General features: G+C 44.8%; 1 protein-coding gene across 1 annotated transcript in view; it reads right to left on the bottom strand.

The window, feature by feature from the left end:
- The window catches only part of OTOGL (otogelin like), a 187,301-nt gene that overhangs the window by 61,204 nt on the left and 104,901 nt on the right, over nt 1-21,196 (bottom strand). Inside the window, exons 28-31 of the mRNA XM_059726122.1 lie at nt 16,376-16,495; nt 13,532-13,648; nt 8,404-8,560; nt 7,197-7,223 (exon numbers count right to left, since the gene is read on the bottom strand). Coding sequence (XP_059582105.1) covers nt 7,197-7,223; nt 8,404-8,560; nt 13,532-13,648; nt 16,376-16,495 — 421 coding nt within the window. The remainder of the gene's footprint in view (nt 1-7,196; nt 7,224-8,403; nt 8,561-13,531; nt 13,649-16,375; nt 16,496-21,196) is intronic.

Here is a 21,196-nt window from a genome sequence, read left to right as displayed (position 1 = left end):
TGTGGAAAGAGCACTCAGCCAAATCCGAGTGGTCGCAAAGCTTCCTCACGTGCATGGATGAGCTCTATCTGACTCAAGAAGTCTATGGACCGACAAGAGGCAAAGCACTGCTCAGCCTGGTACTGGCAACGGGGGATGATCTAGTCAGCGACCTAATGATCGAAGGGAAGCTGGGAGACAGTGGCTATGAGCTGATCACTTTCACTATCCACCGTAATTCTGGCAAGTCAGTCAGCAATGCAGAAGTCCTCAACTTCAGGAAAGCTGACTTTGACAAGCTCAGGAGGCTTGCTGGCAAGGCCCTAAGGGACCATGACACGAAGGGGAGTGGAGTTCAGGATGAGTAGTTGCTCCTGAAGGGAGTGATCCTGAAAACACAAGCAATGTCTATCCCATCTTGGAGGAAAGGCAGCAAATTGGCACAGCAGCCCCCTTGGCTCTGTAGGGAACTTGTAGACCTCCAGCATCTAGAAAGAAAGACCTATAAATGATGGAAGACTGGAACCACCTCAAAGGAGGAGTATTCTGCACTAGTACAGACCTGTAAGGAGTGAATCAGGAAAGCCAAGGCTGCAATTGAACTTCAACTGGCTACATGTCTCAAAGACAATAAAAAGTCATTTTTTTTAGATATGTGGGGAGCCGGAGGAAAAGCAAAGGTAACACTGGACCTCTGCTAAACCAAATGGGACAACTGACAACCGACGCCCAGGAAAAAGCCAACCTGCTGAATGGGTATTTTGCACAGGTTTTTCACTAGCCCCAAGGGACGGCTCTGCTCAATACAGTATGGGACAACCAGGGTGAGGGAGAATTGCTGCCCTACATCAATGTAGACCATGTGAAGGAACACCTTGAGAGGCTGGACACCTTCAAGTCAGTTTGCCCAGACAGTTTCCACTCCAAGGTACTTAAGGAGATGGCAGGCATCATAGCTCGGCCACTGGCACAGATCTTTGAGAACTCATGGTGCTCAGGTGAAGTGCCCGAAGATTGGAAGAAGGCCATTGTAGTTTCTATCTTCAAGAAAGAGGAAAGTAGATCTGGGGAACTACAGGACTATCAGCCTGATCTCTATCCCAGGGAAGATCTTGGAAAAAATTATCAAAGAGACCATTCTTGACAAACTGGCTGATGGCAACATCCTGAGGGATAGACAGCATGGGTCTGTTGCAGGTAGATCTTGCCTGACCCATCTCATCTCCTTCTATGATCAGGTCACATATCACCTGGACAAGGGAGAAGAGACTGACATAATATATCTTTATTTTAAAAAAGCCTTCGATCTGGTGTCCCATGATCTCCTTATGGAAAAATTGGCCAACTGCAGCCTCGGCTACATCACAGTCTGATGTCTGGAGAACTGGCTCTGAGGTCAGACCCAGAGAATGGTAATAGATGGAAGTAAATCATCATGGTGCACCGTGACCAGTGGGGTCCACCAAGACTCCATCCTGGGGCCTATACTCTTTAACATCTTTATTGATGATATAGACATTGGTATCAGAAGCAGACTGGCCAAGTTTGCCAATGACACCAAACTTTGGGGTAAAGCGTCCACACCTGAGGATAGAATGGTGATCCAGACCGACCTAGACAGGCTCAGAAAAATCGGCAGATGAAAGCCTGATGGCGTTCAACACAGAAAAATGCAAGGTACTCCTTGGGGAAAAAAACTTGCAGCATGCTTATAGGTTTGGCAGTGCTACGCTTGCTAGCACCAGAACCAAAAGGGACTTGGGGGTCATGACTGACCACAAGACGAATATGAGCCACCAATGCGATGTCACAGCTGGTAAAGCGAGCAAAACTCTGCCATAGATGCTTCTCAAGCAAATACCAAGATGTCATCTTCCCACTATACTCGGCCTTGGTGAGCCCGCAGCTAGAGTACTGCATTCAATTCTGGGCTCCACAATTTAAAAAGGATGTGGAGAAGCTTGAGAGAGTATAGAGGAGAGAAATGCGCATGATCAGAGGGTAGGAGAACAGGCCTTATGATGAGAGCCTGAGAGCCATGGGACTCTTCAGCCTGGAAAAGCGCAGGCTCAGAGGGGACCTGGTGGCTGCCTATAAGTATATAAGGGGTATACATCAGGATCTGGGGGAACGCCTGTTCACTAGAGCACCCCAAGGGACAACAAAGTCAAACAGTCACAAACTCCTCCAACACCATTTCAGGCTGGACATAAGGGAGAACTTCTTTACTCCCCAAGCCCCAAGGCCTGGAACAGACTGCCTTCAGGGGTGGTGCAAGCACCTACTCTGGACTCCTTTAAGAGACATTTGGACATTTATCTTGCTGGGATCCTTTGACCCCAGCTGACTTCCAGCCCTAATGTCTATGGAATCTATGGATCATGGCTTAGTTGGGAATTTGAAAACTACTCTCTGAAGAAACTTGAGTATGTTGCATAGGAAGTCGGAACATAGGTCTTGGAATCATTTGCACATCTGGGTTAGCTGACTAACATGAAAATGACTTCATTAAGCAAGACAGTGACAAGTATTGCTTAGAGCTCAATACAAACATAATAAAACAAGACAATAATTCAAAAAGAAAACCAAAAGACTTCTGAGACCTGCTATTGAAGTCTTGACATAACTTAAGAGACTACTTAAGTCTATCACGAGTGAGGGACCTATATAAATTAGAGCAACAAAACAGAGCAAAGGACGTAGGTTAGGTAAGAGACTGCAGGGGCATCTACACGTGTGCTTTATTGCAGAGTTGTCTAATTAGCTCCACAGTAAAGCATCAACGTCTACACATGCAGAACTTTTAGACCAGAGTAAACTAATTATTTCTGCTATAAGTTAGTACTGCCTGACAAGTACTATCCTAGGCAGAATTATTTATACAGCTGCTTACACTCTCTATCTACTCCTGCCGGCTAGCCCCACACTATACCACCCTCATGCCCCAGCCAGCCTCTCCACAGCACATTGAGCCAGGGCGAAGTAGCTCTGGGCTAGCAGGCTGACCCCTTGGGGCCTCTGCCAGCCGGGGCTGTGCCACCCTGGCTCAATGGGCTGCAGTCCTGGGCACACAAGTAAATGCTGCACCCAGGAGCAATAAAATAATATGACTTCATAATAGTAGTAGTCAGTGAAATTACAAAACATTTAGGAAGCTCCTGTAGAAAGAGAGCAAAATTCAATATTTAGTAAATAAATAAATAAATAAATAAAAATAATATACCAATTGAGAAAGGTATAGAAGCAAGCACCTTGGTGCCATTAGGCTGTGATAAAATAGTGCAGAGAACTGTTGCAGCCTAGAAGGTTTACTATTCCTTAAGGTTAAGAACAGACGATCAAAAAGCTGGAGGCTGAATTGATTCAATCTTCACAGGTTAGTCTAAACTGTGTAGACTGAGCCGATAAGCAGGTGAACAGACTTTCATTTTTTATTCCAGAAATGCAGCCATACGCATGCACTGTCCAAGGCCAGAAGCCAGAGATGCTAGAGCATGCCTTCCGGCTCTGCTGGAGCAGACAGTTTGGGGCAAGACTAGCCTGCCAACCCTAAGAGGAAGGGTTTGCAGGGAAGGTGCAAAACATCCTGGGATGATGAGGGACTGTGAGTTGACTTGAATCTAGATGGGATCTGGGACAGAAGCTCAATAAACCAATTTAACTCAAATCAGTTAAGTCTGATATTATGTTCATCCAGGTTCATCTTAAACTGGTTTCAGCCATTTTGAAAGTGGTTTATGTGCACTGAACTTCTGTTGTGTTACAGATTTTAACCAGTTTCCAATCACTTATACCAGTTTGTGTCATTTCTGTCCCTAGCTGAAGAGAGAGAGGATATCATGCAAAAGGAGCCATTAATCTGTCCTGTTTCTTATTCCTGATTTATTTTATACTGTATTATTTGTATATGTGCGTATCTAATAACATTTTGTATACAAATTTCAGTCAAGGTGGCCAATCTTTTAAGCCCAATAAATGACATTTACAAAGGAAACATTCTGCAACCCCTGTGGTACTCCTCAACTTATAGGCCACAAATCTACATTTTTCAATGCACCCACAGTGGTGGCCCTAAAAAGAGCTCCAGTGACTTCAAAGAATAGCTTTGCATGGGCCCTGCAGTCCCACCTGTGCATTACAAATTGCAAACGCTGGGTCATTAGATTTTATGACACAAAGGTACACTATGATTATTGAGTATAACCCAAGTGATAGAATTTCATACCAGTAGAATTACCAGCAATAAATTAAACAGGACATAAACAAAGGCAAAATAGTGTCCGAAAAGTCCATTAGACGCTTTAATAAGCCAGAGTAAGCTCTGCCCAGATGTACCAACTTGAGGTGGGGAGAATGGGGAGGAGGTGGGGGTATACTTTAGCATTACAGTATGAGGAGATAACTGCAGACCAAGACCTATTCATAAAGTTAGAATCACACTTGATGTTTTCAGTTTTACCATAATCCATATTTATTTTTATGAAGTATCGTTAGTAATGTAGTATCTCTCAACACTATTAATTTTCTATTACATAAACTTGTTTCACCATCTAAAAAAAGGCATTGCCTCACTGCAATGAAGATTAAAATGATAATAAGCATACAATAACATCAAACCTCACAGCGTGTTCTCTACATCAGTACTCTGAATCTCTAAATATGTTTTTCTGTTAATGTCAAACAAGCGAATCTTCTGTACTGGAGAAAATCCATTAAATACATACATTATTATATAGAAATAAAAAAGACTGTTAGATGTCTATCCTAATATGGCAGAGTAGAGGAGGGTGGATGTTTTTAGGTTTATTGCTTGGATATAGGTTTAGTTGTAGACTTTTAAAGCATTTTTATAAAGGGAAAGATGATTTGAAACAGTCTGACCCTCACCATCCTATTAAAAGAATATCAACATTAGACAAGGCAGAGAAGTGCCAGTTCTAAAAACAGTCAAGATTACATCAATTCAGTTGGACAAAAAGCTAAAGTTAATAGTAATACCTTTTCTACTACTCATAGATGCCCCAAATTTCTGTCAGACATACCTGTGTCCCTTTTCACCTATGCTATATTACCTTAACACACATTGTGGTAACACACTGGGAAACCTAAAAAAGAAGGTTAGGTTCTGCACAAAGACAGGTGAAAGATGTTTTAGAGGGAGTTCTTGTAATATCAGTAACTCAACAATGACTGGACATGAACATAAACTTGCATCCAACAAAATATTACTGTCTCCCTTTCATGCAGGCTGGTAAGAAGCCTATCTAGATGAATCAGAGATCAGGTTACAAGTCAGCAGTACCATTATATAATATTAATTTGGAAGGACAAACATGGCAAAGGACACAGAATATTTCTGACTAGCATGAATCAAGCACTAATTCTAAGACTGGAAGTAGACATCACCCTTGTGCCTACATAAACATTTTTATGATGGCACAGATGTCAAAAACAGAAGACCATGACCCTTGTCACACCACAAATGCCCACATTTGTTGCTTCAACAAAGGTAATATGTATTTGTGCTGCTATTTTGTTGCACACGTTTGCTTTAAGGTGGGTTTCCCCATTTGTAGAGACCTGTTCCTGGGAAATCCAACTTGGGGCTTGTCTCTGAAATAGGAAAACCCAGGGTTCTCCCCACCCTATTTTCATGGGCTTGCCCTGAGTGTTGCCTGCAAGTGACAGAGAACCAACCTTACAGGACAAAAAGTAAGGTCAGTTTTGCCCAATGAAGCAAATCAGCTGAGATGCACCCCAGAGACATTTGCCAACATCTGTTTAAACCTTAATCCAGGGATGCTCAACCTCTGGTCTATGGGCCAAATGCAGCCCACCAAGCCATTGCATCTGGATTCATGAGGCTTCCTATGGAGCAGAAAATTTGGCAGTGGGGGAACGGTGGCCATTAGTTTGGCCACCCTCCCCCCACCAAATTCCTAAACACCAAGCCCTGCACTGTTGGTTGCAGCTGGTCCACAGCCACTCCCCCCTCATCTGGATCAGCACACTTGACCCCCACCCCCCACCCAGTGGAGCTAGTTTTGGAACGGGCGAAATTCCTTGCCCCACAGTGCCAAGCCACATTCCCTTTACCCATGGAGCCAGGCCACATGCCCTCCCCCCACAGAGCTGGGTTGGGCCTGGGCCACCCCCTTGCCCAATGGGGACAATTTGGAGGCAGACCATACCCCGCCCCTGTGGAGCTGGGCCATGTCCCCTCCCATCAGAGGGCTGGGTTGAGCCTAGGTCATGCCCCCTACCCCACCTTCAGGTCAGGCCATGTCCCCTTTTTATCCACCTGGCCAACTCACACCTTCTTCCCCCACAGATCTGGGCCACACCCCATTTTCCTATGGGGCTAGGTTGAAGCTGGACTGCCTCCCCCTCACCTCATCCACATAGCCAGATGGTATCACACCCATCCTGGTGCCATGTTATGACCACCAGCACGATCCAGGCTAAGGACAAACAAGGCACTGCCCATCCTGCCTGACTCTAACACTGCTAAAACTAACAGAGATTCTTCTTCACTCAAGTGATACAGAACTGTGGTTTTAGTACAAAAGGTTTCAAATTCCATCCCAAATGACCAACACACAAGTCAGCTAATGACTATGATACTGGTGTTCATACAGCCACTGCTTCGGTACATCTGAAAGTCCCATCGGATTCAGTTCATTAACTAGTTTGAGTTTCTGATGCATAAGTTCAAGACATCTATTGCACTTGCAGAACAGAAGTATTGAAAAAAACATCAACTTCCACTAAAAAGAGATATAACAGGAGCTCTCCCTTAATGAGTAACATAAGTGTAACTGTCAACCACCCCCACCCCTTCCAAATATGTAAAACAAGATCAAAGATGGCAAGTTACTGTAAATAAGATTCAATTCCCTCTGGCATAGGACTTGAGAGACCTTGCTTATGCTAGAAAGAGCAAAGTTTGAAGAAAATTCTACAGCATAGTTTTAAAACAATGATGCTTAGACGCAAGATTTAGCTTAATCTACGACAGCAGCTAAAACCTGTATCAAAGAGTAACAATGCCAAGCCATAACTGGAAGTGATTTCAAAATATAGATAATTGTTTAAACCCAGAGAGGGCCATATGGCTAATGAGTGAAAATTATGGCAACAAACACATTTTTAAAGATATTTAAATATGAGGATGCAAGCAAAATAGTAATATTTTTCTTTAAATGAATAATACATACCTTGGTTGTAATATTCACAATCATAAGCTGAAAGAAAACAAAATAGGTACAATAGTATTAAATGGTATTAGCTAAATCCACATCTGTCAGCAACCCTGAGACACCAATAAGACAAGGTCACAGTATCACAATTCAATTTGATCAAAGAAAGTTTTCTTTTCCTTAAGGTATTTCATTTAGTGACTCTGTTTTTCTAGAATTTCATTAATAGACACACATCTGTCTTTAGTTTGACATGTTGTAAATGCTTAAGAAATTTGTACACCCTGCTCTTTAAAACACTGGAGTACTATGGCCATAACAGTCTTTCTGGTTTGGTTTGGTTTTGGTTTTTTTGTTTTTGCAGGGGGGGTGGGGGGGAAGGGGGAAGGGGAAGAGAGAGGGGGGAGTTGGTTGGGGGTTTTTTTCATAAAGACAAATCTGTAAACCCAGTTCTTATAAGACTATGTTTTAACACAAACATGGCCTAAGAAAAAAACTGGAAAACATTTGTATATTGTTTCTCTCATTTGTTGCTCAAGAAAGTTAAAAAAAACCTAAACATAGCAATTGGGAATAATCGCAAAAGCAGTCTTAATTGGGTAGTATTATGAGATGTAAAATAAGGCAAAACTTTTAAAGTAAGAGTTCAGAATTATCATGAACCAGCTCTGAAAAGAAAACAACATATACATGAAGAAATTATAGACATATTTTAACTCTAGGTTTGGAATGAAGGGTACAGAATTTCTTTAACTGACATGCATCAAAAACTTACTATGTTAGGTCAAGTAGCTTAAGAAACTGGGGTACAATAGTAGTAAGAGGAAGGGTGATTTTACAACTGGAGATTCTAACTTGAAGCATCTCCTGGGACTCTACTGATTCAATTCTTATCACTACTTGACTAACTGTACTTTATTAAGGTGATACATTGCTTTTTAATTATTTGTTTCCAGTTGATTTTTTTCAGAGCTATTTAGAAATTCTATTTTTTTACATTAAAAAGCTATTTAATAAAGAATTTCCAAGAGTTCTTTAGAAGTCAGCATTGCTGCTCTTTTGTCTTCAGTGTCCAAAAAATAAATATCATTTAAGCCAAACTCCAGTTGAACCCAGTGAGAAAACAAGAGTAAAAATTCAAGTGACAATAAAAGGGGTAATAATTGAATAAGAAGCATGTCCTGAGTTTGTCTTTATGATTTTACTAACTTGATATAGTACTTACGACAGAGAGAAGGAGATCTCCAATGAATTACTACACCCTGCTCACAGCATTTGTGAGAGTAAGCTGCAATACTTGTGCATAAACACTCACAGTCCCCACCAAGATTACAGTTACACGTGTCTGTATGACAGTTTTTGACAAATGAAGTCACATCAATCTGAAAAGTGAAGAGAAAAAAATATTTGTACATGTATCCCCACCCAATCTGGTCTATTTGCACTCAAAACTACCAATTTCAATAAGAATTCTCTTTCCGGAAAGACACAAAATTAAATCCTTTAAGCCTACGGGGGGAGGGGAGGGGTATGAAAATTTAAAATATTTGGATAAAATTACTTTTTGTACGATAGATAAAATCAGAAATTCTCAGTGCCTACAAACAAGTAGCACCTGATCCTTCTCTCTCTCTCTCTCTCTCTCACACGCACACACACACACGCACGCACGCCATGTACAGACATTCAGTTTCTACTGGGAGAATCTCTATTCCCCAAATAGAAACCAGAATTCTGCAGATGTTCAAGCTTTTGTTCCGAAAGCAAAAATGGTGATTCCACGAAAAAAGAACCCAACTTTAACCAGGTAAAAATTACTTGCAGGATAGTATCTCCCTGGAGATTGAAGCTTCTCCCAGCACACCTTTCCCTTGGGGTCCAGGAAGAGTGGAGAAAGGAAAAAGGTTCCTGTGCCTTCCAAAGACTGAGGTCACCCTGGTTTGGAGAAGGGGTGGAGGACAGCTGCTCCCACCCCTCTCATAGGCTGGGAGTAGAGGGAATAAGTAGATACCAGCTGCTTCCTGCCTGCTTCTCACTCTAGAGTTTCCAGAGCGAGACACAGGCAGGAATTTTGCTGCACTGGGGCTCTGCAGCTGGGTGCCAGAAGCAGCACATCTCCCTACCTACTTCTCACACCTATGTTCCCAGTGTGAGCAGGCAGGGGCTTTGCCATGCTGCTCTGTTCATTTGGCTGCTGGGGACTGGGAGCCAAGTGCAGCCCCCTGACTGCTTCTCATACCAGGGTCTGTAGCACAAGAAGCAGGCAGGGGGCTTTGTTCTGCTGCTACAGTTTCCCCTGGGAATGTTCCCCAGAACAGAATAGAATCACCCCAGTCTCAGGGGACCAGAGGCAGTTGCGGAGTCACAATGCCTGCATTGTTCCCTCTCCCAAAATCATTTCCTGTGGTGGAAATTTTCCACCACTAGAAGTGAATGTTTGTACACAGCCATAAACAGAAAGGCCTGCCATTCTCACCTCTAACATAAGTACTGTACAGTTTACAGCAGGGTTCTCAGTTCTCAGGCCATTGCCTGGTGCCAGGCCATGTCAGGTCAGCTGCCGGTCTGTAGCACGGTTGGCTGCTGGACCGGTAGTGGCCACAGACCAGCAAACTGAGCCCCCCCACTCCCAGAGCCAGGTGGGGAAGCTGTGGCTCCTTCTGCAGGACCCGCAGCAGCACAGAGTTTGGCCCACCCCCCCACCTGGTGGGTGGGGGTATCCTTACCTGTCTGCCGGCCAGAAATTCTGGCCACGGTGAGCTGTGACTGCTGGGCTGCAGTTTGACAAGCTGCGGCCACTTCCGGGCCGCAGTTTGCCAGGCCACAGCATAAAATCTTTGGGAACCTCTGGTCTACAGGAACCCTACAGCATATTAAAAGTCCTGATGAAGTATATCTCTACTTTCCACTTTCCTTAATACTATCTGCTTAGAAAACTTAAAATGAATTCATTTAAGTTAATGAGAATATCTGCCTACACTTTTTCTATTTTTGTTTGGATTTTTTTCTAAAGGTGAAATTTATCCAAAGATTGAAATAATTCTATATTTAAAGCAAATGCTGCCATCTAGTGTAATCTTTGTAGTTTTGTGCTAAGGATAACATGAACAGAGCTGTAATAAAGCTGATTTACTTTACTTAAAAAAAAAAAAAAAAAAGAGAGAGAGAAAGGGGAAGGGGAGGAGGAGAAAGGGAAGAAAGCTTAGATAAAAAAGAAGACCTGAAAGTATTTGACTGTATCTCTTGAGAAGGTTATTTAAATAACATTAAAATATTTTTATTACATAAATTTTTCCTGGATTTGCCTTAGCTTAAACAAACATTTCCTTCTTTGTGCCACACAGAGTTCTAATACTTAAAGGAAAGCCTATTCCAGTATATTTCTTCAACTTGTATAGTTTCTCCATTCTCCTGCCTAGGCATATGCATCAAAGATCCTTGTGCCCTCTCACATATGCACCATGATTCAGAAGGACCAATGGTTTCATACTACTATTGTAAAATAACCTTTTCTGTATTGGAGCAACAATTCCTGAAGGAAAAACATTTTTAATGCTTCTTTTTAAAATAATGGAAATATAAGAAAAAAGAAAGGAATAACAAAACATGGGGGTTTCATCTGTTTGGAGGAATAGATTTAGATCACAATCATCATTCATATGTTACATCTAGCAAAATTATAACATAATACCTAGAAATGTACATAGAATTTCTCTAAATCTAACATACAAATGATGAGCATGATCTAAAACTGAAAAAAAAATGTTGGGCTTATAAAAAATATTTCCATTAGACACACATTTTAACAAAGTATCCATTTGTTACACATGCAATATAGGTACCATAGCTTGAAACTTGGATTCCACATGCTACTAAGATACAGAAAATTACTGGGCAGTATAAAACTGAATTATTAACCTTTTTGTGTGTGTTATAGGCTAGGGACAGTCATTACACATGAACTTGTTTAGTGATCAGAAACTGGTTTAAACCTGTAACAGAATAGATGTTCAGTCCACATAAACCAGTTCAAAAATGGCTGAAACTGGTTTGAGATACACCTGTTGAATGTAGTATCAGACTTAACTGATTTGGCTCAAACTGGTTTATGCAATCTGTCCCATACCCCTTGCTGTTTAAAATTATACCAGATTCCCCCAGCATCCCAGCATGCTCTCTGGGCTTGGCAGGGCTCTCTGCACCACAGCAGAGCTGGCCCCTCCCCTCTGCTCCCTGGCTACAGCTTTGGCAGAAACTTGCAGGTACAGCAGCACCTGCCTGCTCCCCCCAGCCACTCCCTACTCTCTGCTAAGCAGACATTCCCCAGTCCCTCAGACAGCTCTCAGTATTAGCTAGCAGCCCACATGCTGGCTACCTGTGGCACCTGGGACAAAGGCAGAATCAACAGATAGCTGGTAATGTCCCTGTTTTCTTAATGGGGTGATAAACATTCTCTGCTGGGCTGTTCGGGGGGGGGGGGGGGCGGGGAACGGACCCCTCCCTAATTAGAGCCACCTGTGAGGCCTGGCCATGCCCTACTCAGCTCAGCTCTGTGGAAGGGAAAGGAGGGCTGCTCTAGTGACTCCTGACTTCTAGCCTGAGCCACTGCAGGCAAGTGCTGGCTTTTCTGGGATGTCTGTCTGGTTACAAAACTGACTTAGCCTAGCCAAGTTAAACTAACCTGCAAAGATTGAATCAATTCAGGCTTTTTGTCTGTCCCTAGCCTAGAAGTCAAAGGCACAAGTAATGCAATCACTGCATGAACGGGAAATGTAATCAGAACTGCACTATCTGCATAGAAGAAAAAAGTCACTTTTTTAATTGAAGTCACCTGTAACATCAGATACAGAAAATTCAAACCAACATGCACATTATGATTTGCTTTGTTAAAGTGTGGGCTGTTTGGGGGCTCCTTAGACAAGCAGCGGTGGCAGCGGCAGCACAGGGTGGTAGTGGTGGCAGCTGTGTGCCACCTGGCAGGGACAGGGGGTTTTGCACATGCTGGCTGCCACCACCTCGCACCACTGCTGCCACTTGTCTTCAGAGCCATGCCCATGGACAGGGGGGCTCATGCACAGCAGCTGTCTCCACGCAGGCACAGCTCCACAGGCAAGCAGCAGCAGTGGCGACTACTGCATGCAAGTCCCCCCGACCCTCCCCCACTGGCCAGGCAGCACGTGTGCAGCCCACATGCAGTGGCCACTGCTGCACCCCACACCACTTGCCCGCAAAGCTGTGCAGCCAACCACGGGAAGGCAGTGCAGGGTGCAGCGGCAGAGTTGCAGTGGCGGCCGCTGTGTGCAAACCCCCATCAGGCCAGCCAGTATGTGTGAGGTGCACAGAGGAGCACCCCTGCCCTCACCCCCCCCTGCTCATGGGAGTGGGCACAGGGGCACACTTCCCTCTCCAGCACTTTCCCTTTCCCCTGACCTGCCCCACCCCTTCCCCCCACACACACTTACCTGCTGAGGTGGATAACAGTGTCTGTGCCTGTGTGTGGGGCTGGGGGTTGTTGTGGGGGAGTGAGGGGCATCAGGAGGGCTGAGGAGGCTGTGGGGGGGAGTGAGGGGCACCAGCAGCACTGGGGGGGGCTGGGGGGGCCTTTAATTTTAATAATGGATTTTGGATTTTTAATTAAAGAAAACCAGGGTCCCTGGTCATCTCCATCATGTCAGGACTCAGCCTGAAGTACCTTGCTGTAATCCAAGTCCCCTATGTGAACCAGGTATTGGAAAAGCAAAGGCATCATACATAAAGCTTTGATAAAGCTAGACAAAGTGTATCCATAACATTGTAGTGGCTCTGAAGTCAAACTTCTCATGCTCCTGCACCTTCTAAAGGTATCAAGCAGAACAGATAACAGAAGAGAACCCCTAAGGTGAAACCATACTTGTGTGTCTTCAGCTTCTCATATTACTTGCCACATGTGACAACGTGATACATGAGTTTTTCATATTTTCAGAATTCTTCAGTATGTGCAAGTAGCCTTAAACATAGCCACAGAATAAGAACCATAAATAGAAATATTAATTATTAAAAAATCTTACTTACGAAAGATATCCTGTTATCTAACAGAGTGCCACATCCATGACATTTAATAATACTGAAACTTCCAAATGTCCAAAACCTTTATGATCCAAACTTAAGCTCCAATCTTGCAAAGAACTCTGCAAATGCAGGAACTCACCCACATGGAGCTCACTGCAGGATTGGGCCCTTATCCAATGTCCTCTATAATATTCAGATAGATTTGTTTTGAGTCTCAGTAGCCAAATATTCACGAACCAACAATTATTTATTTGTTACAGAACAACTTAGTTGATATTTGAATATTAAATAAAATGCTAACTTACCACATTACGACAAGGCGCAAACACATCACTGTACAAAACCGAGCATTCCTTTTTGGCATAAGGGAACTTGCTCTGATGCACCTCACATGGTTTAATAGTTTCATTTGGGGTTTTGCACTTAAAACAAAAGAAAGGAATAGAAGCTATTTATAGAAATAAGTTTACTATAGACTTGGCTGCAATATACTTTTTATATCATAAATAAGAATTCCCAGTTGCAGGAAACTGGAAAAGGTAGACTAAATAGGGGAAATTTTCTGTATGTGGGCTCTTCTGCCCATCTTTGATTCTATAGTTAAAAATGCTTGTATGAAAAAGAATATTTGCTTTTAGTTCTTGCCTGTTGCTTGTTAGATGAAGACAAAATGTTTTCCTTGTGAAACATAATTATAATTTCCAGAACAACCAGTAGTAATTTCACAAACAGAACTTTATAGGCCAAACACATCCCTGCTGTTTTGCTATTGACTCTAAATGGAGTCACGCAAGCATTAACTTTAGCCCTCTAAGTTCAAATTAAGCAACAACAGTAGGAACAGATTAACTCAAAAAACAAAGTCAAAAGTCATCATGATAACACAAAAACTTCTTTTTTTTAAAAAAAAAAGCTCTCTGCAAAAAGAAAAACAAATAATAAAAAAAAAGAACAAAATGACGCTCAACTTGGCAACAGCAAGTTCATCCAAAATATATTACCCTCAGTTGCAAGGAAAGGCTGGAAAGCATTAATGCTGAAAGACACCTAGGGCACATCCAGATAAACGTGCATGTGTGATTTGCAGTGCCCCAAGGCTGTCTAAGGTGCCACAAACCACACATGGCACATGTGCAACCATTTGCTGCACTGAAAATGTGCAGTGCAGTACCAAGATTTGATACGAGGAGATCCTGGTGTCAAAAAACATTTTTTTTTCCTTTATTTTTTAAAGAAAAGTGGCATGGGCACATGCAGCAACAGCATATGCAGCTATGCTCCAGGCTCAGTGCAGCCAGATCAGCATCATTGCTGTCCTGAGCGCCCCCCAGGACCCCAAGTAAAGCTGTTGGGGCCAGCACAGGTGCTCTTCTCAGCCTGCTCTACCCCACCCAGGACAATTTAGAGCATACCAGAATGTATGTGCAGGGGTGTGCCCTGGGGCACAAAGCAGAAGCACAAATATGTGCTGCTGCTATTTGTGCCATAGCAAATGCATTTGCATGTGCAGCACTGTACAAGCACACTATTGTAATCAATGCAAATCAATGTCATCAACTGGAATTTCTGGAAAAGCCACATCATACCTGTCTTCAAGAGAGAAGAAATAAGGGCCCAGTCTAAAATATCAGATCCAGAACAACTCTAAATTTGAGTAAATTCACAACTATAGCTAAACTCTAGTTTTTTTCTATATAAAATATGATTTTTTGTTCATAAACAGTCATCTGGAAACTACTTTGGCTTTTCAGCTAAGCCTAGCACCATATGTGTGTCAAGATATGGCAGGAAATGTAGTACCAGAGCCACCTCCAAACTTCAGAGAAAAAATGATGTAGAACAGTGGTGTTCAACCTTTTCCCTCTTCAGGCCTGGTGAGCAGTACCCCATCTGTCTGTGGGCTGGATCCTGCCACTGGTCCTGATCGGGCACCACAGCAGGTGCAGTGGGTAACATCTGGCCACCCAGGGTTGGGGGGAGGGGAAGCCAAGCTGCAAGCCAGCCCTGTAGGGGTAGGGGGCACAGCACCACCCAGGCGGTAAGAGTGTGGCTTGGCTCCACGGAGAAAAAGGTTGTGTGTGGTTTGGCCATGGGAAGGGAGGGGAAATGGCCCAACCTGGACCTGCAGAGAGGGAGAACATGGCCCAGCTCTGTGGGGGAAAGAGGGTGTGGACTGGTCCTGAGGAAGGAAGGTGGCATCAAAGCAGGTTGGAACCAGCCCAGCAGTGGAATGGGGGCATGGCCCAGCCCAAACCCAGCCCTGTCAGGGGGTCAATGGGGAAAGGGAAACCCAAGTCATTCCCCTGGGTCCCTGGGAAAAGGGGGTGTGGCTTGGTCCCACAGGGAAAGGGGCATGGCCTGCCTCTCCAAGTGGCCGCACAAGGGAAAGGAGGCATGGACCAGCCCGATGAGGCCTGGTTGGGGGAGGGGTGTGGGCCAGCTCTGTGAGGAAAGGGGAAGTGGCTTCACCTCACGGGCGACAGGGCATGGCTCAGCCCCAATTCAGATGTAGGGAAGGGAGCACTGCCCGGCTGTGACCGACAGCGCAGGCCTTGGAGTCTGCGAATTTGGCTGGAGGGTGACCACGTTAAAATGGCCACTATTCCCCCACCACCAAACTTCCCGCCCCATAGGGAGCCCCACAAACTAGATGTAATGGCTCTGGCAGGCAGCATTTGGCCTGTGAGCCAGAGGTTGAGCACCTCTGCTGTAGAAGTATTCAGATTTCCTTCTGTGCATTGATTAAGTTGGCAGTTTAGAACTTGGTTCTCAACCTTTGTTAGACTCAAGGCATTCCTCGGAAAATACCTGTTCTTAGGTTTCACTCATTTCTTGACTATGGAAAAATAATAGAGCAAGTGGTCTATTGCAAAGAACCAGAAAGATTACAATAGGTCTCAATGTTTTTGCCATGAATTCCTATTTGAAGTCTTTGGGTCAATCTTGTGAACCGTATGCAGGTTCTTGCACAGCTAACAATGCTAACATTGTGCGGAACTCCGCTGCACCCTTAAAGGGATCTCACAGTACCACAAAGTACCATACCACCCTGGTGTAGAAGATATCAGCACTCTAAGTGTTCACATGTTCATTAATAATGAATACCTTACAAATAAACAGTGAAGTGGCAAAAAAAAAAAATTACTTACCTGTCCTATTGTCCAGCTCTCTCCAAAAACCTGAGCATTTCTCACTTCCATGTTGTTAGATGTTGTCAGATCGTTTGAAGTGTACTTGTCAAAATTTCCACACAAACCCGCCAATTTACCCTAAAATTGAAAGTACTTCAGTATCTCATTGTTAGTATTCAACATTAATTACAACAACTTGACAAACATTTTGCAACACTTAAACTAATGCTCCCTCCCTTCCTCTAAGTCTTTCAGGATAATTATACCCCTGCCCCACATTTTGAAAATATTTGAAACTCCATACATTTAGCTGTCCAAAATGGTAATTTAAAAAAAAATCAGAGCTGTCCTTTTTCTTTTCTTGTCTTTCAATTTTTTGTTTTCCACAACCTGCTTTTACTGCCTGACTGAAGAAAGGTGCTATGTTCCCTTCAACATTTCCTCTGAAATCTGGTAGTACAATTCAATCCAAAAATCAAAAGTTCAAATATATGACCTCATGTCCCTGAAGCCTGACTAGATGTTATCATTAGTACCCTGCTGCCTATAGTCTCAGGAACAGCAAGGACATTCACAACAGTTACAAAAACCCAGTCAGATGTAGCATCCTTAATGTTGGTATGTACTGGTAATGAATATACATATATAGAAAAGAATTCTTTTTCTGTGCAATAATAAAATCAAGACTGATTGACATGTAGATTCCCAAAGCACTGTGGCTTATTTTAATACACGTTTGGTCCTTTAGGTCCTACTGCTGCAGTCCCTTTCTTTCCTGAGCTGAATGAAGAAATATTAAACATCTTAGTGATATTATATAGATCAGAACTGCACTTTATTAAATTGTGCTGCTTCCTATGAAATTAGGTTATGAAATTTATGACTATATGAGAGCCACAACATTTATATCTAAAGATACACTTAAAGATTCAAAGACTATCACCAAAAAACCCTTCTTGCCTATTTCCTGGACCATCATAGCTATAACAGTTATAGTTCAGTGAGCTAGTCCAGCCCCATCAATGTAACAGAAATCCACATCTGCCATATCCTATCCTGTCCTGATTCAGTTTAAAGAAGACCAAAGGGCTAGGGACAGAATAAACCGGTTGAAGTGATCAGAAACTGGTTTAAACCTGTAACAAATAAGAAGCTCAGTGCACATAAACCAGTTTCAAAATGACCGAATCTGGTTTAAAATAAGCCTGGTTGAATGTACTATCAGATTTAACTGATTTGGGTCAAACCAGTCTATGAAACTTCTGTCCCAGACCCTTTCCTGTTCTAAGTTAAGTCACAGTCCCCCAGCAGCCCAGCATGCTTTCCAGCCCTGGGCTGGACTGTCTGATCCAGAGACCAGGGCTGGCCTCACCTCTCTGCTCCCTAGCTGGAACAGTGAGGGCTGGCTGACCAAGGGGTGTGGGGGCATGCCAGGCTGGGAATGCAGCCCAGTCTGCAGGGGAGGGGGTGGAGACTGCCCCCCCCAAGCAAGCCCTGGGTTCTGGAGCTGCGGGGGGGGGGGGGAGTGTTAAACACCCCATTCCCCAATTCAAACTTACTGCTGGCTATGACTCTGGACTACAAATCCCAGAGGCAACTGGAAGAAGGGAAAGTAAGTGATGAGCAAACATGCAGAGTCCTGCTGCTTTAATTCTGGACTGCAAATCTCAGAGACCTTGGGGGCTGCAGGAAGAGGAAGCAAACACACAGCCAGAGAGCCATGCTGTAGCACCCCTTGGCTTCTGGCCTGAGCTACTGCAGGCATGTGGCTGCATTTCCTGAATCAAAAGTAAATGTCTGTTTACTTCTGTTTCAATTTAATCTGTGCAGTTTAGACTAACCTGCAAAGACTGAATTCATAGATTGTTAGGGGCTGGAAGGGACCTTGCAAGATCATTGGGTCCTGCCCACCTTCACTAGGCAGGAAAGACAACTGGGGTTAGGTAACCCCAGCAAGGTGACTGTCCAGCCTCCTCTTGAAGATTTCCAGGATAGGAGATTGCACCACCTATGTGGGGAATTTATTCCACAGTCTAGACACCCTGACTGTTAGGGGTGTGTGAAATGGGCCGTATTCGATATGGATTTGGCCTGAATCAGGGACAGTGATTTGATTAATTGATTTGGATCACTGTCCCGATTTAATTCGGCCGAACCTGAATCTGAAGATTCTATGCTGATTCGGAGAATCAGCAATTCAGCCATAGACACAGTTTTAAATGTTTTTTCTACATAGCTTGAGGTACCAGGTGTGACTCGTGAATACTGAGATGGTGGGGCAGATGAAGCATACCACAGGAGCATGGTGGGGGGGCCTCCCACTTGCTTGGCAGCAAAACTGGAAGTAGACTGGAAGTACTTCCAGTCCACTTCTGGGTCTGCCTCTGAGAATGTGGGCCCCCTCCCCCCCCCAAGGCTCAGTGATTGGCCACCGGGAGGGACCCTGGGTGCCCCCCCAGAACCAGGAGGCACCAGTTGCCAAGCTGGGGGGAGGCAGAGGGGGGGCTCCCCCGCACATTCCCTGGCAGACACAGAAGTGGACCAGAAGTGCTTCTGGTCCACTTCCGGGTCTGCTGCCAAGCATGCTGGGAACCCCCCCCCCACCAAGCTCCTGTGGGATGGTCCATCTACCCCACCATCTCTGCATTCATGAGCCACCTGGTACCTTGAGTTATGTAGAAAAAACATGTAAAGCTGTGTCTATGTCCAAATCATCAAATCTTTCTGAATCTCTCTGAATTGATTCGGAGGGTTCCAATTCGATTCAAGATTAAAGGGTCTCCTGATTTGATTTGAATTCAGAGATTCAGCCACCAAATCAGGCTAGATCGCCGCTGAATTGAATCATCAACCAAAGCTTCGCACAGCTCTACTGACTGTGAAGAAGTTTTTCCTAGAGTTGAGCCTGAAGCAGTCTTCCAGGAGTTTCTGGCCATTACTCCTGGTTTTCCCCAAGGGTCCCCTGGTGAACAGTTGCTCAACGAGCTCTTGACATATTCCCCTGGTGTAGCGGTAAGCTTCTACTAAGTCCCCTCTTAGCCTTCTCTCTTTTAGGCTGAAGAGGCCCAAGTTCCTCAGACTCTCCTTGTATGGTCTGCCTGGCAAGTCTCTGATTATATGGGTGGCTTTTCTTTAGACTCTCTCAAGTTTTTCCACATCCTTGTTGAAGTTTGGCACCCAGAACTGGACAGAGTACTCCAGGTGCAGTTTCACCAGTGATGATTACAATGGAAGAATCACTTCCTTGGTTTCACATGAGATGCATCAGTTGATGCATGCCAGAGTATTGTTTGCCCTGCTGGCTACAGCAATGCACTGACTGCTCACATTCACGCGATGGTCAGTTATTACCCCTAGGTCCCTTCTGGTCATGGTGCTAGTCAAATTGGTGCCAACTAGCTTGTAGGTATGTTGAAGATTGTTTGCCCCTAGATGGAGCACTTTACACTTCTCAGTGTTGAACTTCATCTGGTTCTGATCCACCCAACTTGCCAGCCTGTCCAGGTCCACCTGAATCTGCAGCCTAACTTCAGGCATGACCATGCACTCCCATAACTTGGTGTCATCCACGAACTTGGCCAATTGATTCAGCCTCAGGCTTTTTGACTGTCTGTACCTACGCCACATGTCTACAAAGATCAAAGCCAGTTGGTCTAATGATCAGATTTCTAATAATAATATCTGTATTAAGGGGTGAATTAAGTAATTCTTGCATCCTGGCATCTTGGATGTTAAATGAGTCTTGCTCAAATTGAATTGCTGTTCTCCAAGCTGGACGGCTAGATTTTAATCTTGGACACAGTGAGTTTAAGGGATCTTCATGTATAGGCAGCTGAGGGTTTTTTATTTTAATCCATAATTTAGTTAAGACATTTTTCTCCTTAATGGGGGAGGATGTATGTTACTAAGAATAGGGAGCCATTGGAAAGGGTTGGATCAGATTGTTCCAGTAATGATTTGTGTCACGGCGGGGTCCTCGCGGAGGGCCGTGATCTCCTTGAGGCCCTCTCACCGCGCTACTTCGGCCCGAGGGCACCCTCCATTCTCGCCCGCCACGTCTTGCTGGAATATGTAATAGGGAGGCTGCCTTGTGTTTCCTCGGGCACGTAAGCTCCTGGACCCCTCATGGGTCACCCCGTACGATGGGTGCTACTCAAGCACCTCAGCCTTATGGGCTATGCGTGGCTCCTACCAGCCCCTAATACCACGCCCCAAACCTTGCAGATGTAATAGACGTTGTTAAGTCTGCACGCCCGCTTCCCGGGCCTCCTCTATAGTGTAGCCCACTCTGGGCTCTCTCTCGTGCCCAGCCTCTCACTGGGACTCTTGTCCACTCTGGGACTTCCCTTCCGGTGCGGTCCCGCTCAGGGACTCTCTAGCGGGCCCCGGCCTTTCTCTGGCCAACCGCACGGATACCCTCTCTGACCCCGGCTCACCGCGCTGCTACTCCCTGTCTTCTCGGGGGCAACCACAGCGCCCTGCCTCGGTCTGAGGGGTGTTGCCGCACTAGCCTGCGGCCAGGCTCGCTATGCCCCTCTAGGGCTCCTCACTATCGCCCCGGTCTAGGGCTGCTCGGTAATCGCCCCACTCTAGGGCTGCTCGGTATGGCGCTCCCCCTCTTTGGGGCTTGCCATGCCCCCACGGGGCTTCTCAATAAAACCACCCCTTTCCCTGGGGCCGGGATTTATGTCCCCCCGCACGCGATCCAGGGTCTACGTCCCCCGTCTGCAACCTACCGGTTGCGCCCGCGACCCACTGGCCGCGTTCCTCACCGCCAGTCGCTCTAGCACTGGCATGCGAGCTGCGCCTTCACCGGCGCTGTGAAAATAATGAGCCCTC

Source organism: Alligator mississippiensis, chromosome 4, assembly GCF_030867095.1.
Source record: "Alligator mississippiensis isolate rAllMis1 chromosome 4, rAllMis1, whole genome shotgun sequence".
NCBI classification, from domain to species: Eukaryota; Metazoa; Chordata; order Crocodylia; family Alligatoridae; genus Alligator; species Alligator mississippiensis.
This window is presented reverse-complemented; position numbering and strand designations above follow the sequence as displayed.